At 49.4% G+C, this 19,402-nt stretch overlaps 6 protein-coding genes across 6 annotated transcripts; 3 read left to right on the top strand and 3 right to left on the bottom strand.

The window, feature by feature from the left end:
* Positions 1-1,323: 1,323 nt before the first annotated feature.
* ColSpa_10865 (uncharacterized protein) lies at positions 1,324-1,874 on the bottom strand (the record flags this gene model as incomplete). Its single annotated transcript, XM_049277077.1, has 2 exons — positions 1,324-1,547; positions 1,607-1,874. 2 exons carry the CDS (start codon positions 1,872-1,874, stop codon positions 1,324-1,326), a joined length of 492 nt encoding a protein of 163 aa, XP_049133034.1.
* Positions 1,875-4,658: 2,784 nt separating this feature from the next.
* On the top strand, positions 4,659-5,507 carry ColSpa_10864 (haloacetate dehalogenase H-1; the record flags this gene model as incomplete). Its single annotated transcript, XM_049277076.1, has 1 exon — positions 4,659-5,507. The coding sequence occupies one exon, from the start codon at positions 4,659-4,661 to the stop codon at positions 5,505-5,507; it is 849 nt and encodes a 282-aa protein (XP_049133033.1).
* Positions 5,508-7,020: 1,513 nt separating this feature from the next.
* Positions 7,021-8,176, bottom strand: ColSpa_10863 (uncharacterized protein; the record flags this gene model as incomplete). The annotated part of the gene is made up of 2 exons (XM_049277075.1): positions 7,021-7,943; positions 7,996-8,176. The coding sequence occupies 2 exons, from the start codon at positions 8,174-8,176 to the stop codon at positions 7,021-7,023; spliced, it is 1,104 nt and encodes a 367-aa protein (XP_049133032.1).
* Positions 8,177-9,056: 880 nt separating this feature from the next.
* ColSpa_10862 (uncharacterized protein) lies at positions 9,057-10,298 on the top strand (the record flags this gene model as incomplete). The annotated part of the gene is made up of 3 exons (XM_049277074.1): positions 9,057-9,153; positions 9,223-9,562; positions 9,623-10,298. The coding sequence occupies 3 exons, from the start codon at positions 9,057-9,059 to the stop codon at positions 10,296-10,298; spliced, it is 1,113 nt and encodes a 370-aa protein (XP_049133031.1).
* Positions 10,299-11,024: 726 nt separating this feature from the next.
* On the bottom strand, positions 11,025-12,449 carry ColSpa_10861 (uncharacterized protein; the record flags this gene model as incomplete). The annotated part of the gene is made up of 2 exons (XM_049277073.1): positions 11,025-11,829; positions 11,896-12,449. 2 exons carry the CDS (start codon positions 12,447-12,449, stop codon positions 11,025-11,027), a joined length of 1,359 nt encoding a protein of 452 aa, XP_049133030.1.
* A 1,691-nt stretch (positions 12,450-14,140) lies between these two features.
* On the top strand, positions 14,141-14,925 carry ColSpa_10860 (uncharacterized protein; the record flags this gene model as incomplete). Its single annotated transcript, XM_049277072.1, has 2 exons — positions 14,141-14,458; positions 14,521-14,925. 2 exons carry the CDS (start codon positions 14,141-14,143, stop codon positions 14,923-14,925), a joined length of 723 nt encoding a protein of 240 aa, XP_049133029.1.
* Positions 14,926-19,402: the final 4,477 nt, after the last annotated feature.

The raw sequence follows: 19,402 nt of genomic DNA, 5'->3' as shown, positions 1-19,402 counted from the left end.
CGTTGCCAAAAACTTACCAAAATGGATGATAAGGCTCTTAACCACGATGAAGACCGATAATTTGAGGTCAGCGGAGTTCTATTTCGTGTTTTTAGCTTCAACTGAAGTTTGTACTTACATATGCTAACATGATCGTGGTATCATCGGCTCCCTATGTGGAAACGCGTGCGATCTTGACCGTCAACCGGATGATGATGGCAATAGTTGGAAATAGGAAGAACGATACAGTATGAGAACCGAGATCTTAGGTTTCCCCATCAATCCCACCACTGGGCGTTGTCAATAAAATGCAGTCCGAAACGGGTGGGGTCAATTAGGACAAGAGGCTCTCCACACGCCACTTGCTCGTGACGGCAGCAGAAGGGTGTCAGCGAGGGTGGTGATAACAGATAGCTATCATCGAAAGCATAGTATAGTTCGGTGTACCTTGATTGAGCGGACTGCAAGGTGAACGTAGCGATGCCGAAGCCAATCGGTGGATAGCCGCGGGTGTTTCACATGGCATGTGGAACTGAAGATTAAAGACTGATGGAGGCCAAGGGTTTGCTCATGCGAGGGTCTGGGTTGCTACAGGCGGCACCTCTCCCTGTGCACAGATACCAGTAGAGATAATTACACACGATACAGATCAAATACTCCTTTTCACAAAGCTGACAAAATTGGGATAGTGTACCCGACCGAGTAGATGGAGTGGAACACCGCTGATCACGATGATAGGCTGTCCGTTTCAAAGAATGCTGAAGATTGTTAAAGTTTGTTGTAATGTCGAAAATGTTGAAGGCGTGGGAGGCAACCAGTTTTCGAGAAACGATTGCCAGTTGGGAAGGGGTTTTGTGAGCAGACTTGGCGGTGCATAGGTTCTCATCTTGCAAATGGGGTCCTTGCTCATGTGAACAGGAAGCAAAGAGCGGAACCTGGAGCTCCTGTAAGATCTTAGCGAGCTGGACTGTACAAGCTTTTCACCATCAAGGATACAGAACGAGATTTGGATCACAGGACACATAAGCCGTGAAACGACCATCTCTACAGGATGAAAACTCTGCAATTTAATACTGTAAAACAGTGAGCCGGCAACAAAACGGCATCCGGATGTGCCAATTGCTACAAATCGGCTGGCCAAATATCCCGCAAGACCCAGTCTAATCCATCAAAGAAAGATGTCTAAGAATGCTTTATCCGCTTTCTAAACGTGCGTGAAGAATACAATCAAGCACTCGTCTCACAATTGTACCGAAACAAAACATAACCCGTGAATGAAACACCCCGATAATGCGCCTGTGTCCAGTTCCCCGATATTTTCCCCAAAAGTGTGTGATTCGACCTCTAAAGGGCAAAGGCAGCCAGAGCAACGGCACCGGCGCCGAGAATGCCGAAGTAGCCGTTCGTGGGCCTTGCGGCGGCGGCCGGCGTGGCAGTGGCAGTGGCTGCGCTACTGCCGGTTGCGGTGCCAAGGGCGCCAGTAACGAGGTTTGAAGCGGACGCAATGTCGGACGCGGCGGGGTTGTTGTCGACTTCGGAGCAAATTTGGGGCGCGATCTTTACAGCCTCTGTTTGTTTGTCAGCATTGATTCAATGAGATCTGTACAGAGTGGGAAGCATGACGTACTAGCAATGTCGTCGGTAGAACAGCCGGCCGTCAGCACGCAGGGCGTCAAGCTGGAGATGAGCTTGTCCTGGCTGTTGCACAAACAGCTGAAGTCTGTTGTTGCGCAGCCGATGTTGCTGGCGGCGGTGTTGAGGCAAGAGATTGCGCAGGTAGGCAGCTGGCTGATGAGACCGGGCAGGCCGGTGGATCCGGAGGAGGAAGCAGTGGTGGTCGCCGACTGGGCGGCGACAAGGCCGGAGAGGAGACCGAGCGTGATGATGAACTGCATCTTGGATAGTGTGGGTAGGTTCTCGTGATGTACTGGTGCTATTTGGCAGGGAGACGGAGACGATGGACAGAATCTTTAATGGTTGATCAAGAGTTCGTTGTGTGAAGATCCGAATGAGGTTTGATCTCGAGTGTTGATGGATGCTAAAGCTGTGAGCGAGGCGAGGCGAAATATGGAACAATTAGAGATCCTGATGAGAAAAGTGGTGCTGCCGATATTGCGGCTGCGGGTATCAATCGGCTGTGTGAAGATCAGGGGTTTGGATTGGGGTATTTGACTGGAGCTGGGGTGGAAGATGGAGTCGAGAACGTTCGGTTTGTAGATTTTTTAGAAGTTGAGAGAAATAGAGGAGAGGCTGCAGGATAAAAAAACAAGAAACCGAAGAACAGCTCTGATGGCCAGTAAGGTTAAAGCGAGAATGCCCAGCTTCAATTTCCAATGTCAAATCGTCAACAAGCGCTTGCCCAGAGAATACGAGACGTGCGCCCAGGGGCGGAAGATGGAGGATTCGATACGAAAAACCGACGGACTAGTCTGGGCATTGCCAATCTTGCAGCCGCTGTTGACTTGGCTGAGAAGGAGATGAAGCTGTTTGGCTGTACGATCAGCGAGGGAGAGCTCCGGTTTTCTGCGGACACTGCCTCGATGCCGCGCGGTCATCCTTGGCAAATGCTGACCATTCTTCTGGGTCTCTTTTGGGTCCGACGTCTGGTCTGGCTATGTTTGCTGTGCTATGTGTTTGTGCTATGGGGCTTTGGTCGGGTTGGTCAGTCGCATGTTAATGGCAAAGTAATGCGGGCTCAAAAGAAGTTCCTCAGTTGAGGTACGGTGGCACAAACCGAAACCGAGGAGCAACAGCTTTGAGTTTTTTGTCACAACATGGCGATGCATGGCACGCGCAGCCATCGCTGTAGTGCCTTGACCACAGTTTGGATGCGGTTCCGTGTGACGCACTCCATCGAACTCCATCCAAACTCTAGACTTTTAAGATCTAGATGGGCCGTCGAACACCCCATCTGTTCACCGTCGACCACGCTACTACACCCGGAAGCGAAGGCGAGAAAGGGGCTGGGCACAGCACATCATGTCCTCTTTCGACGTGATGTCATTCTTAATTTAGTGGCCCACCCCTGACTGGTCGCCGCCAAGCCATCACTTGACAAGGATATGATCCACTGTGAGAGAATGCGACTCCCTGTACTGACACATTGCCTCACGGCTCCTCGCTGATGGTGACCAGGGTCACCACGCTCCATTTCGCCCAATCTCATTCCAATCCCACTCAATGTGAGGAACGTAGGCAGTGTTTGATTGGCATGAAACACTGGACGGACTCCTTGTCATCCGTGAGCTCTCGTCTCAGCAAAAGAGACAACAAGCTTTAGCGCTCAGCAGCTTTCAGATGGCGGTGCTTCAAACTCTGGGGGTCCCCGCCGATACGTCTCACTCTGTAGGCATTGCCATGCGATCGCTTTGACGATAATACCAGTTGGCCCAGCCGATATGATCGTCTCAGACGAGAAAAGCTACCCCATCCAGTAGCAACAACGGCATCGCCTTGGCTAGATGATGCCCCTGAGGATGTGGGATACCGCCGGATCGAATTCTGGTTCTAGGTTCAGCGCCAATGTTACAAGCATCAGTCAGCGTCCCGCGCCCAGGGGCTCCATATTCAACTCACTCCAGGACTGGGATCCCATTGCTAGTTGACCATGAAAGTGAGAGAGCACTCACTGAATTATGCCTAGCCGAGTCATCGAGGCTGGATCAACTGATTCCACAGGCTTCGAGAGAAAGTGTGGTCCTATCTCATTCTCATCAAGCGAGCAATAGGAGATGCTATCATAACACTGCATCAATTTTTGCCGTTGAGCTATCCCATCATGACACCCCGAACACATCGATGAACCCTGGATGCTGGGGGTCCGCACGGCCGTCATGTTTGAGGGTACTCATCCTGACAGCGGTTGCTGAATGCCGGAATAATAATCGTCATGTCATCTGAAGCACCCAGCCGTTCATTGCGAAGCTCGAGCCAAGACGGCCTGAGGTTTCCAAGGGCGCGTCGGGAACTTGGGGTCAAGAGGCAGTGCAAACCAGGTAAGTACTCTGAACCTCGGTTGGGGTCATTTCGCCAATACGTTTCCGACCAGCTTTTGATTGTTTCCGCTGTGGTGGCTTCAGGCGGCAATTACGCTTGGCAAATGGACATTAGACTCATCGACAGGCGTACTTCGTTCATTACCAAATCATTGACTGATCCTCCGTAACGCCCAAGTCTGCCTTGTGTGATGATGAGAAATTAGTTACTGACCCCAGCCAGGACATCCGGCAGGCTTGCAGTCAATGAGGCCTAGCTCTGCGAACATCCAGCACTATACAAAGAAACATCGTCGCCTATGCCGCAAAGACGTCAGAGTCTATTCATTGGGCTGTTACAAATAACTGGAATAAATAGATGCTACGGTGACCAAGGCGTTAAAGCCGTTCGGCGAGTAGAATTAGTGCCGACGGCTGAAATACAACATTGACCGACCGCTTCGGCACCAGTTCCCGTTAGAGCGCCCCACTATGGCGGTCTGCTTAACACTAGCACGGCACCGAAGTATCGGCTGCCGTGCTGGATCCAACACGGCAACTCATGGCGGATTCCGGATCGTGCCCTTTAAGAGAAGAGTTTTGTCACAACAGAAATATATATATCAAATTCCTCACTAGAGTCCATCTCATCGCTAGGCCTCTGACATCATCTTTGCCATCAAACCACGTTCAGAGCTTGAAATGATGACAGACTCAACCAAGCCTGATGACGGCACTCAGACTTCCTCCAAAGAGCTTATTTGGGAGCAGCTACCGCTTGTTATAAACGATGTTATTATTTCAATATCCACCGTCCGCCGTAGCGGCGCTGGCGACCCGATTCTCTTCCTCCACGGCTTTGGCAGCACAAAGGAAGACTACACCGACATCGTCCTTCACGAATCTCTCGCAGGCTACCCCATCATCGGATATGACGCCCCTGGTAGCGGTGCCTCCACCATCTCTGACTTTTCTGCTATCTGCATGCCCTTCCTGGTTGCCGTCGCAGAGGCCGTGCTCAAGGCCCACAAGGTCTCCCGCTTCCACCTCGTCGGCCACTCCATGGGCGGTCTCACGGGGTTGTTGCTGGCACAACGCAATCCAGAATCCGTTCTGAGCTTCACCAATATCAAAGGAAACCTTGCTCCCGAGGATTGCTTCCTCAGCAGGCAGATCTTTGACTTCCCTGCCGACGAACCAGAGGTATTCATCGCCTCCTTCATCGAGCGGACAAGACGATCGCCAGCGTACGGCAACGGTGTCTATGCGGCGGCGTTCCGAGCAAAGGTGCGGTCAGAAGCAGTGAGGCCGACTTTTGAGTCCATGGTTGATTACACGGACAATGGTGGCCTGTTGGACATTTTCGAAGCGCTTCCCTGTCCAAAAATGTTCATGTTTGGCGTAACTTACAACACCCTTTCGTTTCTGCCACGAATTGCCAAGGCCAGAGTTGAGTTAGCTGAAATACCGAAGAGCGGTCATTTTGTCATGTATACCAACCCCATTGCAATGTGGGAGCGTATTGAGAGGTTTTTGAAAAGATGCTCAGAGTAGAGCGCTAAGCTCCGATAAAGGATAAAGGCGAACGAAATTAGGTCACGCTACGAAATCCTCACAGAGCGCTTTTGAATACCGGTTCTCCTTTGGGAGAATGGTTCCGTTTGGGAAATACAAATTTCTCAGAAGTCACATGTAGAAATTCTTTTCAAGCATTCCAGAGTCTTCTCAGTCTTACTTTAAAATGCAATGGGATATAACCAACTCAGGTGTCTTCAACGATCACATACGACCATACCCATTGGAAAACTCGGGATCCCGTCCGCTCTCCCATAGAAGCCAACGAGGGAAGGCTCATCTAGAAGAGCGGGATCCTGGCTGACTCAACACGTCAAACGGTGCCTGGCTGCGCCCCGCCCCTGGCGCCGCCGTACTGTCCCCGGTCTATAAACTATTTCAATCTGTCCACCTGCTCTGACGAAATTGGCTTTCTCTCACGCCCCCGCTGTATTCCTTCCTGGCTCTTCACGACGTTGCCTTACTGTCACCTTTTGCGTCGCTGCTCCCCTGGTCTTATTGTTATGCTCTATTCCCTGTGAGGTTGTCTGAGCGTGGAAAGGGGGCGGCCGTGTGTTGGGCTGCGCGCCTTCTCTGCCCTTCCCTGACTCTGCCTTGTTACGACCCTTTAGACACAGCAGAACTAGAGTGGGTCTACGGACGCCCTAAGACACCAACAGATATATACAATATAAAGGATGGCTAAAAATGGGTGATAAACGTTATAGACATACACTATCAAGTATATTACAAGCTTTATACGTTATATTCAAAATTCGCAAAACACTATTGTACTTTCAAAGACCTAGAAAACATTGTTCTTATTGAAATCGATTATTTGTAATGACGAGGACAAATAGGAAAGACACCCAATTTACTTCATACGAGCCGTTGTACGCCAAAGAGCAAGCTGCCAGCAAAAACGAAAAGCGAAGCCCATCGTCATACGGCCTTATACCTATTCCCAGGGGGCTCTGCCCCCCTGGACCCCCGGCCTACGGCGTTCTTCTACCTACTATAACTACCTACTGCCTATTCCCAGGAGCTCCGCCCCCTGGACCCCTGCCCTCCGGGGCCCTCCAGAGAACTGCTCCAAGGACTGCTCCGTGTGCGTATCTATACGTATTTGTGTACGTACTTGGTAGCAACAGGAAGGTGATGGTTGTGAGGAAGTTATGTTCAGGCCTGTGGACTAATGGCCGAAGGGTATTTGAGGACCCCTAGTTAAAGTTTTCACTAGCGTTGATTTTTCCAAACTGAAATAAGGCTTACGCTCCTTCTCTTTTTTCTTTACTTAAATTCCTTATAGAAGTCGCGCTTCGTTTTAATAATCAACTGGTGTTATTATGCTTCCTTATCTAAACAAAAACTATCCCGAAATCATACCCGCAACTTCGTATACCAAGCCTTCATTGTTAATTCCAAAACCAAGCAAGAAACCAACTAAACCTCTATGATGCTAAAAGACAGAGAAAGAACCAACAGAATAAAACAAACATCCATTCGACTTAGCCTAAGACTTCCAGACATTCGTAGTGTTATAAGACCTTCCAAATCTCATCTTAATCACTTCTTCATCGCGCATGTTCAGGCCCGGCGCGCCAACAAGCGTCTTCTGGTCGACATCGAAGCACTTGGTGGTAACAGAAGCGTCGCAGAGAGGATAAAGCTGCTTGTGCTCCATGTCACAGAAGAGCTTCTGCCTAGTCGACACAATGTCCCAGCCATAAGAAGTCTTGGACTCGCAGACCTCGCGGACGTCAGTGTTCTGGTCGGAAATGATGAGATGGGCAGTGTTGTGGTTGCTGGTGCCACGCTTAACACGGGCGTCCCGGCGCTTGAACTTGTTGACCTTTTGCGGAGCCATGTATGCGCCCTTGTCCCATGGGTGCTCAGGGTCGTCGAGGACCTTGCTCAGGTCCTCGTCGGCGCCGTTGCCGTTCTTATACTTGAGTCTGGGCTTGAACATAGGCGGGATGGCGTCGGGAAGGAGGTTGCCCCAGAAGGAGAAGCGAGGTGTGCTACTGCAGAGGGTGTCAAGGTTGTCATAGTACTGCTGCAGCTTATCTTCGTTAGGCTGCATGTCGTTGAGATGGAAGCTGATGGCGCGGGCGTTAATGCCACTGTCATGGTTAGCGTCTAGCCAGACGCAGCGCGGCGCCTCAAAGTCAGAGCCAATACGGTTCTCGCTTGCGAACCAAGATTGGCCGCACTTGTACCCGGTGTCGCCGTAGAAAGCACCGGAGATCTTGCCGTTAGAGACTAGTACAGCCGAAATGCAGATGGCGTCATCGTCCATCTGAGAGAGCATGACATAGTAGGGGTCGGCTTGCGAGTCCTTGGGCTCAGTTTGGGTGTGTTGGACCACAATGTTCGTCTGGTCGCCCGCCTTGATCTTCTTCTTGTTGGGGGTGTACTGGCCGATGCGATGGCCATCTGCAGAGACCGTGTTAGAAGTATCGGGGAACACAGCAAGGGATGTGCTTACCATCGTCCCAGAGTGCGACGTGAGGTCGCGGGCCTCCAGCCGTTTGGGTGTTTTCACCGCTACCCAGGATGATCTGGACATTGGTCTTTGCCTCAGCTGGGGAAGGCGTGTCGAAGGCGCCGGAGAGGCTTAGGGAGGCGAAGAGCCCAGCGGCGTCGATTGCGAAACCCAATGCTGCCATTTTGAAGAAGGGGTATGAAAAAGATGGGATATTGTGGCTGAACAAGTTTCGAGGCTGTGAGTGGAATAATGGAGGAAAAGATACGTGCTTTGGGTGCAGATGATGCTGATTGCAATGTTGTGATATTCGTAGTACTGTAGAGTTGTTGATGAGGTTGATCTGAGGATGAGAAAGCAGAAGAGAACCGAACGGAACCTTTCAACACTTATATACCAAGCTGCCATGCTATGAAGGTAAATACATTCCAAGTATTTCTCACAAGGCTTCATCCGCAGCTTTGTGACATCTTCACGAACCTCTTCCATGTTCGATTCGATGTAGGTTCGACTTACAGAATTAGTCGCCATGAACCACATCAAAATGCTTTGATTGGTTGATTTCGCTGCGGAAATAGACTGTCGGAGCCTTGATCAACTTTGTCTCGCCCAACGGACCCCATTACTGAAATCCTACCAGAACCCCACGGTGTGACTGGCCCCCAGACAAGAACCTCAAATCCTAAGCCTGGGGGCCGAGTTCACCAAAGATGTTTACAAGCGGGGGCGGAAAAACAATAAGACAAGCCCCAAGGGAGTATTTGGACCCGGACCCCAAATGGGATTGTAGTGGGTCTCCAGATGTGTGATCCTAGTTCCAACCCCAATAGCAAGGCACTTTCGTTCGCGATAGACTCATTGGCGTAGCGTAAGGATAGGAAACAAGAGCTGGGAGACTAGGAGAACACTCATCTGCCATTTTTGTATATAAGTCGTGGTCTTCGGCCATGAGAATTGATTTGGTTGGAGCATTACTCACTACTTCACTTTTCTACCTCATACAAAACAATCCAAACGATTTTACTGTCAATTTTATCTCCTCTCCGACTCATTCATCTATTACAATGCGATTCACCTTGTCTCACGCGGTCCTGTTGGGACTGGTGGCCGCAATCCCCCTTAGTAACGCTCATCCTCACGGGGTGAATCTCGACCGTCGAGGTATGATCAAGAATATGAGGCGGGAGACATATGAGCATCGAGCATGGTGATAACAAAATTAATTCTCAGGCGTCACTGACGGTCTAATTACCGCGGAGATCACCGATGACTCGACGCTCGGCAGAGTTGCGGCCGACAAAGCCAGGCGCCTCTATCCTCTTGAGACCGTCGACCCTCGTGGCCTCCCCAAGCTCGGAGAAAAGCCCTCGAAGGACAAGGACTTGCCTGGAGCCCCAGGAGGTAAGCCGGGTCCCGGCGGCGACAAACCCGGCGACGGTGTCGGAACTCCCGTTGGCACCGGATCCACGCCGAAGTTCGCCGATGCCAACCTGGAGGCGGCGAGAAACAAGGGCGAAACTCTGAGTAAGAGTCTCGATGATGCCATTTTCAAAAATGCGCCGGAGCCTGAGTCAGTCTATTGTCATTCTCAAAGCCCCAGCAACAATTCCACTAACATATTAGCAAATAGGAGAAAAGACCTGAAGAGCTTGGGATATGACAAATCTGGGGGCCCGGCTGCACCTATCATTCAATACCCGAGCGACAAGGGCAAGCCCACTTATCTCACCAACTTCAACATTAATGAGCTGAGCAAAGAATTCTGGGTGAAACGCAGAACATTCCGCAACGACGCCGACGCACGCTCTAGCAAAGATATACCTATCATGGAAACCTACGCTAATCCCACAGACGGGGCCATCATCATTAAGCAGAGCTGGAACAAGGACCGTGACGAGCCAGTACCCAAGGCAACGTGGACGGACATGGTGAACGACCAATGGATGACCGTAACGGCCAAGAAAGACCCGAAGAACCTGAAGTATGTCATCCGCGACAACATCCAGGACATCGACACCAAGGATAGAAGCGGAATAACTCTCAACACGAAGGCGGCCATTGACAAAGTCTTTGAGACGAACCCGAGAGCCAAGAAAGACGAGACACTCATCCTTAACCGCGAATCTACCGACCCAAAAGACAAAGCTGACTACGAGCTCCTCGCGGCGCAGACGCACGTAGCTCGCGTCATTCAATGGCTCAAGGACCGTCACGAGACGTTGGGAGACAAGAAGATCAAGAGTCTCCATGTCAACCATTTAGAGGGTCCTGGCAGCCAGTACAGCATCATCATCGAGCTCGCTTAGAGATGAAGCTAGCCATTAATACTGACTTATAGACGGGGCAGGAGGCCTCTTTGTCCGGTGGAGGAAACTCGGGAACTGGGGGGGATTCTCTCATAGATGGTGGCATATCAGATGGACTGGGTGTTGGTTTGTGTTGATTAGATCATGGGTGTTTTTATTATCAGATCTGACTTATACTGGAGCACTTGCAAGGTTTTGCAAGAAACAATGATTTTCCAGGCTGTGATTCTTTGGCTGCCAATGTACTTGAAGAAGCCAGGGACATCCGTCCCTCACAGTCGGTATAAGAAGGAGTAAGTAAGATGCTGTCTTTTAGGTCCTCAGTAACCCTCAGGTTACTGTTTAAACGACGAAACAATTACCATGATGTAAATTGGGACCGTATTCTGCAGGAGACCTGGGCCTTTGTTGCGGAGATTATTAACATGGGCAAGTCAACAAGTTCGGGACTCAACAGACAAGCTGGAACGGCGGCTGATCACATACACTATCAATAGATCGTGTGCTGAGAGCTGGGATAGACGTCAAGATGGAATTGTTAGAAAAGGTACAGATTCAAGGCAGGATATGCGGTTCTTTCCTTCAAATCCCCTTCCTACGAGCAAGACGGAACGCATATTGATGAACGGAATGGCAACACTTTATTTTGTATCGTATCTATAGTACCTCCAAAGCAGCGCCAATATGGCAGAAAGAAGCCGGTCCTCTTGCACTGTGCTAACCTTTCTACATGTACTGCTTGATGAGCTGAGCCATTGACTCCAAGCTTTCTTTCTCCGCGAGTTCCAGCGCTTGTTTCCTGTGATCATCGCTCACCGAACCGTCCGACTCGAGTAGACGCAACGCTTGTTCGTGTTCTCCCTTGACGGCCTCGAGCAGAGCACTCCCTGGTTTGAAAGCGTCTTTGGCGCCGTGGTCAAGGAGAATTCTTACACAAGCGGGGTTTCCGTGGCGGCAAGCATACTCGAGTGATTGGGAGCTGATCTCTTGCCCGTTTTCCAGCAAAAGCTCCATGACATCGTCATACCCTCCGACTGCGACAACGCTCATCCATGTGTGAAATGTGTCTTCGTCATCGGGAAGTCGATCATCAAGCTTGGGCGGGACTCCGTGATTGGCAACAAGGTACTTCATCATGGGCAGGTTGCCACATGAGGTTGCCCAGATGTACGCCTGAGATCGAAGTTCTGACCGCGCGTATTCTGCATTCCGGATGTCCCCAGGGTTATACGTGTAATGAGCCCTGAGTAAGTTGTCTTTGTGCCACTCATAGAGGCAGTCGAATACTTCGGGGGTTTTCTTTTCCATTTCTGACAGGAAATACTCGTATGGGTAGTCGCAAGTTGAATCGCCAAGGGGATATCGAGAGAGCTTGACTGTCTCAATCTGACTGGCTGCGCTGGCACACTCCAATGCCGTTGAACATGCATTTCTGAATCCCAAGCGGTGTTGCAAAACCTCAAACAGCATGCGCAGCGCTTCGGCGTAACCTCTGTAGGCCGCAATATCTAGCGGCCAGCCGAGAACCCAACTAGGGTAAGACAGATAGTATCAGCACCATATCGACCTTGGGAAACAGGGCTAGGCTCAAGCTCACTCTTCCATGTCCGTTTGCATGTAGATCAAATGCTCACTGTCTTGGTCTTCCACTAACGGAAGCACTTGCCGGAGGAGATGCAGATCGTTTAATGCGACGGCGCCAGCAACCAGAGTTCCTCTGAAAGCCTCGCCCGACTCATCAATGGTTTCTATCTCTTCGGGCACCTCAAACCAGGAATCCTCGGTATCTCGGCAGAAATCTTGTGTGACCTTGCAAAACTCCCACAGGACTTCTTGGATTTCCTCTCGAGTCTCGGACTCCGGTTTGCCCGTTCGAAGGGCCACGAGACGTTGTGCGGCCTTGCGTAAGATGCGGAGCCCCCGCGATAGTAGGGCTTCGCGCTGCTGCAGCTTGTGCATGACGTACTTGGCCTTGAAAGGAGTCCAATAAGCCTTCTTTTTGGGGTTTTCCTCGAGTATTCCTGATTCCACTATGGCTTCCACGATCTCGTGGTCCCATGAGCGATTGACACGGCGTAGGCGCAGAGCGCGCTTGATACCGCGGGCCCTCACAATTTCGATGGCGATGAGACGAGTAATCTCGACCGGCATGGGGGGGAAACCGTCCATAGCTCGTTTGTATCGGGTGTTGCTGACGTCGGTGAGGCGAAAGAAGAAAAAGAAGATGAGGATTGGAACAAGGAACGAGACAGAGGTATCGGCGAGAAGGGTGATTGATGACCGTGAAGGTGGAGAGAATTGAAAAGTCGAGCGGGTGTTGGTGGAAAATGGTAAAAGCAAAAAAAGTACAGGAGTGTACAGTGGCAGGCCAAAAGTCTGAATCCACCTCACAGTGTCACACCAAAACAAGCTCATGTTAACATCATATATCTAAGCTATTACTAGTTATAGCTAAAATTATATATCAGGTACCTTTAGAAAGCTCTTCTAAAGTTCTATCTGACGTACTACTTAAAACTTAATTTAACTTAGTAGGTCTTTAGTTATTCAAACGTAAAAAGTATAGGTTTTTAAAAAGTTTAGTATAATAGACTATAAAAGGAAATATAGTATAGTTAATACTATATTTCTAAGGCCTTTAGATCTCCTTTCTAAGTCTCTTACTTTAACCTTAAGTATTAATAGTTAATTATTATTTAAAGTTATATATAAAAAGTTATTATTACCTTCTTATTATTAATAAGTATAAAAGCTACTACTTTATAAGTTTTAAGTTATATTATTAAAAGTGTTAGAATAGCTTTTGTATACCACTAGAAGCACACAATAATAAAAGCTAAGTTAAAGTTAAAGAACTAAAAAAGAATTATATTTTTAATAAAAAAGAAATCTTACTATAACTAAGTAATATAAACAATATATAGTTATAAAAAGACATTACAATATAGGTTTATAAAAACACATTAAAATAATAGTTATAAGCTAAAGACTAAATTAAGTTAACAGCAGTATAACATCTATAAGAATATAAGATATAACACGCAAACATATCAATTTAATATAAAAACGTCTAAGAAAAAGGATTTTAAGTAGTTCTAATCAATTATTGTTATTAATATTAATATCTTCTTGGTTTTGTGATATAGCCGCAGTTTAGTGTTTCACTTGCTTAACTGTTTCACTCGCTTATTATATACGTTATAGTAAAAAATATATAGTTTATTACCTAGCTTTAAGAGATACAAAAGGGTTTATTAAGGTGGTTTAGTGGAGTTTATGTGACGCACTGTGAGGTGTATCCAGACTTTTGGCTCCTCATTGTACCTAGGTACCTGGGCATCTTATACTACGTATCCACCTAGGTAGCCGCCTAATGAATTCCTCCAGAGCATGGTAGAGGGCAGTCCCCCCTGTAGATGAACCAACAATGAGGTGCCTTGTCTGCCTAACCCTCCTATTTGGGGGCGGCTGGGGGCCGTTGGGGTGGCTCGGCGGCAGAGCTGAGGCGGAGCTTCGATTTCGGCAGGCTGTCCCACAACCAATGGCCCCCAACAACTAACAACGACCAACAACAAACAAGCATCAAGCGCCCGCATCAGGTTCCTAACCCCGGCCATGCAAAGCAGTCTGGCAAGCAGTCATTTGTCTCCGTGTCACATAAGAAATCCAAGGTCCTGTTTGCCGGTGGCTCTTTTTCTCCTCCTCATTTCCTGCAAAGCCTCTTGTCTTCATCTTCATCTTCATCGACATCTTCCAAGTTGACCTCCCGAATGGAAGTTCCAGACCACCAACGACTGTCAATGACTGTTAACAACCAGGCTACGCGGCAGCAGCGCGTAGAAATGCCCCTTTCACGGAAGCTACCGGCCTTGCTGGCCCTATCGGCCAGCGTCGGCGTACTGCTGAGCTCGATCCTGGCACTGGCCTTCAAGATGGTCTCTTACACCTCGTACACGCAAGAAACCAACGGTTCGCCAACGGGAGCTGGGACGAGGAGCAGCCCCATCAAAGGATCCGGTGGATGGATTAACTTTTACCCGGAGCATCTTGTGCCTGTCACCCGCGCGCCGCTTGTCGTCGCTGCTAGCTTCGGATTGGTGATGGGGTTGGCCGCGACCTGTCTCATTGCTTGGTCCTTGATCAAGAAACGCGTGTTGCCGGTACGCCATACACTTCGTTACATCTGTTTTGGGTGCAACGTTACTAATTCTTTTGCGTGAAGATCGCCGTCACCCATCAAATTGCCCTCCTCGCCGTCTTGGCTGTCAACGTCCTTGTAGCTACAGTTACCATGATCTACATGTTGGTTCAGCATTCTCGCAGTGCCCACTTCGACCCCGAATACGAGATGACCACGGCCTACTACGATCATGGACTTTTCACTCTGGAGACCTGGGCGTGCGAGAGCTCCCAGTACGTTGATGCATTCCGAGACTCCGAAAATCACAGCTTGGTACAGCAATGTACAACTGAAAGAGCAAGTCGCGGCCTGGCGGTTGCGTTGTTTTTCTTTTGTCTGGCATTGCTGGGACTCCTCGCATGGGATCTCAATAGGACGCAGGTTGTTGTGGCAAAGAAGCAGCGGAGAACGAAGAATAGCTGGGAAGATGATGAATGGGGATATTGATGAGTGATGTTGGTATAGGTTCGGTACTCGAATACCCTGTTAATCACCCCCCCCTATTCTTGACTTCCCAACATGCCCATGGTGCCTTCTGAACCAATTGATGTCCTCGGCGCCACAGTATCATCAAAATATTCATTCGGTCCTCAAGATTGTGCTCGATGGCTTGCAATGTGAGCCCTTATGGGCGGCGACCTTTTGTTTTACGGCAGTGCGCATAAATCCAGCGATCGCAGCAATACCGGGCCACCTCTGGTCTTTTCTAAGGCGACAAGCGGTAGACCCTCCTGGCTGAGAGAAGTACCGCGGCTTTGTCAAGCTTGCGGACCAACGGGAACAAACTTGAGAGGTTTGTCGGGAATCAATAACATTTGGAGCTAACAAGGCGCTTGACTGGGATCTAAATTAGGCACCATCGCTTAATAAGGCACAGCATCAAACCTGCAGGAAGATCAGCCCATATCTGGCTACCCCCGACACCGAGACGTAGCCGTGCCATCCCGGGACCTCGGGGCCTTGGTGACCCGGTCCAGTCTCCTCGAAGCGCCTCCTCGCCCTTGAACAGCGCGCATGGCGAGATGATTGGGGTTACCACAGGCCTCTGGCTTGTCGTAGTCGATCACGGCGTGCCCCTCCTGCTCCCGGCCTGCCTCGCGACGACCCGAGCGGCTGCTCGCTCACCTGCAAGAGTCCCGGCAGCGGAAACAAAATCGCACTCTGGTATCTGTTGTGGGACCAGTTAGCCAGGATTCCAGAACGTCAACGAACATTCTCCGGAATCGCGGAAAGGCTTAAGCACATTCATCGTTCTGCAGTTCATACGAGAGGTTGTAGAGATGCTGCAAGGTCCATACCATATTCAGGCATCAGCACGACAGCAGACGGAGTATCTGCATAAAACTCTCACACGCTGGCGAGATCCTAGCAAGAATAGCACACTAAGGTTGATCGTGGATGGGAAGCTGCGGAGATTCGGCAGGTTTGGATTATCCAACAAACATGGAAAGATAAAGACAACAGAAGGTGACCCCCGCAACGCGCATGACATCCTCCGCCTCCATCAACATAGGAAAACTGTTTAATGCGATGGCTTTGTTAAACCTTTAAGAAAATATGAAATCAGACGGGAACTAGCACGGCCTACGGGACGGGCCGGCAAAAAAGGTATGGAAAACGCAATGAAAAACTCAGACCCATGGCCTGCGGGGGACCGGGGCTGGGTCTATGGTCACAGCCCACAGTTTTACACCACTACCGTAGATACTCGACAAGGTCGCCTTCCATTCTATCTATGCGAGCCCCAGACAGCTGGCTGACTTTCCATCCGTCCAATCGCCAGGGAGTCGTTCTGCCTGATGTAGTTAGCCTTAAGATAAATGGAAAGCGACCTTATCGAGTGTCTATGGTAGTGCAAGTAGCCACACGTGCCACATTTCAAGGCACAGAATTGGTGCATTAGGTTCCGTTGGTTGTGGACATGAAGCGCAGATTTTTCCCGAATGTGACAGCTTTAGAACGCGCACCAACCGCGGCGGTAGATATAGGGAGGAAGAGGGGAGACATAAAGGGAGCGGAGAGTTATATTACGGCTAAAAATATAATCATGCGGTATCGTTTTTCTACCCACACAAAGACTCCAAAGTTATCATGAAGAAGAAAGTCCACAATAGGATAAACGCTAGATTAGGCTTATGGCCAGTACTAGCAGAACAGCAAGAATAATGCTCTACCACTGACGAACTGGCGGTAAACATATAATTAAATGTATAGGACTATTTAAAAGTAAGGTTTTAATACAGCCGGATGAAGCCTTAGGAGTAAACATAACAGTGAATCGATCTGACTTTAAGTGGGGTGTCTATCCTGTCCTATGTTCCAATTTTTGAAGCGCCTAGGCTTAATCATACTTATTACAGACACACCATAGGGGTCATCTGCCCGGATGAACGTCCACTGCGTTAACGGCTACTTTTACCGTCCAAGACGGATCTCATTTGGCTACACTATACTCCGCGCCGTCCGTTTCCAGGAGTGGTGCCCACCATTTTAGGTTGGCGAAGCCATCGTAAAAAGAGCCGCCTCAGCTCCATCTAGATGATACCAGAGGAGGCTTATCTAGAAGAGCAGGATCCCTGCTGACTTAGCACGCCAACCGGTGTCTGCCGCTCCGCCGCCATACGTTTTGCCATCCGTAACTACTTTAATTCGCCTACCCGCCCTAACGAAATCGTCTTTCTCTCACGCCCCCTCCTCCTTCTTCCCTTAACCTTTTAGCGTTAACTTGTTGCTACTTATAGCGTCAACCCAGTCTACTCATCTTGCTTAATATCCTGTAAGGCGTGGCTATACGTGGAGGGGGCTGTCTATTAGGCCTCCTCTAGGTCTCTATACTGCCTCCCGCCCCCCTTTCTCACTCCAAGATTACTCATCCTTTACTCTTTAGTCTCCTAATCTTGCTGTTCTCCTCTATTATTACTTATCTATAGTTACACACACAGGTAGGCTTTCTGCTACTCTATTGTCTTTACTATAGTTAGTAGATTTATTAACTTTCTGATTTTGATAATGTTTTCGTCTACAGCCTTAGACCTAAAGACAAGTAAGAAGACTTGTATAAGTAAACTATAAAGTTAATTACTAGAAAGCTATAAAAGTTTTTTATTTATATAAAATAAATGTCCTTATATCCTATAGTTACTATATTAAGACTAATATCTTAAAGTTAATCTTAGGTAAAGACAAATACTTAGCATGTTAGTCCTAGACCATAGACTACTTATTATATGTTAGTCCTTTTTATTATTATGTAACCTTTTTTAGCTCTTCTGCTCTGAGAGGGGATTAACGTGTTCCTGTGATATTTTGCATATAACCTTGTCCTGTAACTGCTAGGTGCCTGTGGCGCGGCCCTGGTTATGTTATGCCTGTTGGGTCGTAACACTGCCCTCTTAAGCGTGGCAACTCCAAGACCTTCCGTCTTAGAATTCTGTATCCTTTTGCGTGTATGCCACAGTGGGTGCACGTGAAGGTTCACGGCAGCAGTGCATGCCACCACTGGAGCAACCTGGTTGCCTGCCCGTGACAGTATAAAGTATATGTATTAGAAACCACTGCCTCTAAGCGTGTAGCTCTTGCTGCCTGGGAGCTCGCCAGGTCTTCGGTCGAGAAGGGCTCGTTCGAAGGGGTGATCTTGCATGCGTGACGAACATAGCAGTCGACGATGGGACCAACGGCGGGGACCGTTATGGTAAGGATGGAATACAAGAGCATCGGGAGAGCGGCGAGAGGCATCGTGGCTGGTGGTGGTGTGTATTGGGTGGTAATAGAAACCTTTTGTATAGATGGATGGTGTGTGTGGTTGGAACAGATGTTAGACGCTTTCATCCGGGGACCCAACAGCTATTTATCATAATATCTGTTGCCGTAGCCTACTACAACAAGAACGAGACCTCGGCCTGCTTGCGTCGTCAATTCGATCTCGGTGTCTGTTTCCACGTTGGTTGATTCGTTGATTCGGTGCTCTGACGGGCCCTCCTCACCTCCCAGGGCCGGCTCACACACATCTACATGCATCGACAGAACTGGCGCCATTCGACAGCCACGAGGCGAGGACTACCTCGTTCTCTCGCGAGTACCCTTTCTAGAGACTCGGGCGGCTGCCCGGCTATGCGATATCGAAAACCCACGGGGCCCGGATGAGAGGCAAAGAAAAGACAAACCGGCCAGCCGGCCGCCAGGCAGGCAGAGAGCAACACTACGAGCCCGTTCGGGCCAACTAGCAACCATGGCACAGATCATGCGTCTCGTGTCGACGCACACAGTTTGGGATTAGGGCGGCTCTGTCCTGCTCCCTCGATCAACATTTCTCACCTCGTGACGGCCCGGTTAGGCTACGGAGACGGCAAACAATACAATCAATGCTGGGTGATTCGAGGGCTTGTATCATGTCTAACGACGGTGGAATACGTGGTCTCAGGCTCTAAGCCTACGGCTCCCCACGTCACATACTCCGCTCGGAAGTGGTCTACGGAAAGAGCTTCGCCCCTGCCGCCATAACATAGAGTTGAGATCTGCGTCAACAACAACGACAATATTAACTCAATGCCGCAGCTGCGCATGGCAAGCGCCCGACTGTATAGCTATGATGGGAAAGACTCATCTCAGTCTTATGCTGCTGCTGTCTTGATGCAGTGTTTGTCCGGCCCTGCAGTTTTTGAGTTGAGTCTCGCAAGTTGTAACTGCCAACTGGGTTGACTGTGTTGGTTGGAAGACTCAAGGTTGACCATACCAAGTCGCAGATCGAGACCCTCGATGCTACGCTGACGGTGGTCCGTGCCTCAGCTCATGTTGGACCAACACGAACTTCACCCATGTAAGTTCCTAGGACCCTGGCCATCATGTCGGTTCAACTTTGAGCCAACGCCGTATCCGTACCTGAGCATGATCACGGACAGGAGTTACAAATACGGCACGGAGAAAT

Source organism: Colletotrichum spaethianum (genome assembly GCF_022836535.1).
Source record: "Colletotrichum spaethianum MAFF 239500 DNA, contig39, whole genome shotgun sequence".
In the NCBI taxonomy this organism is placed as follows: domain Eukaryota; kingdom Fungi; phylum Ascomycota; class Sordariomycetes; order Glomerellales; family Glomerellaceae; genus Colletotrichum; species Colletotrichum spaethianum.
This window is presented reverse-complemented; position numbering and strand designations above follow the sequence as displayed.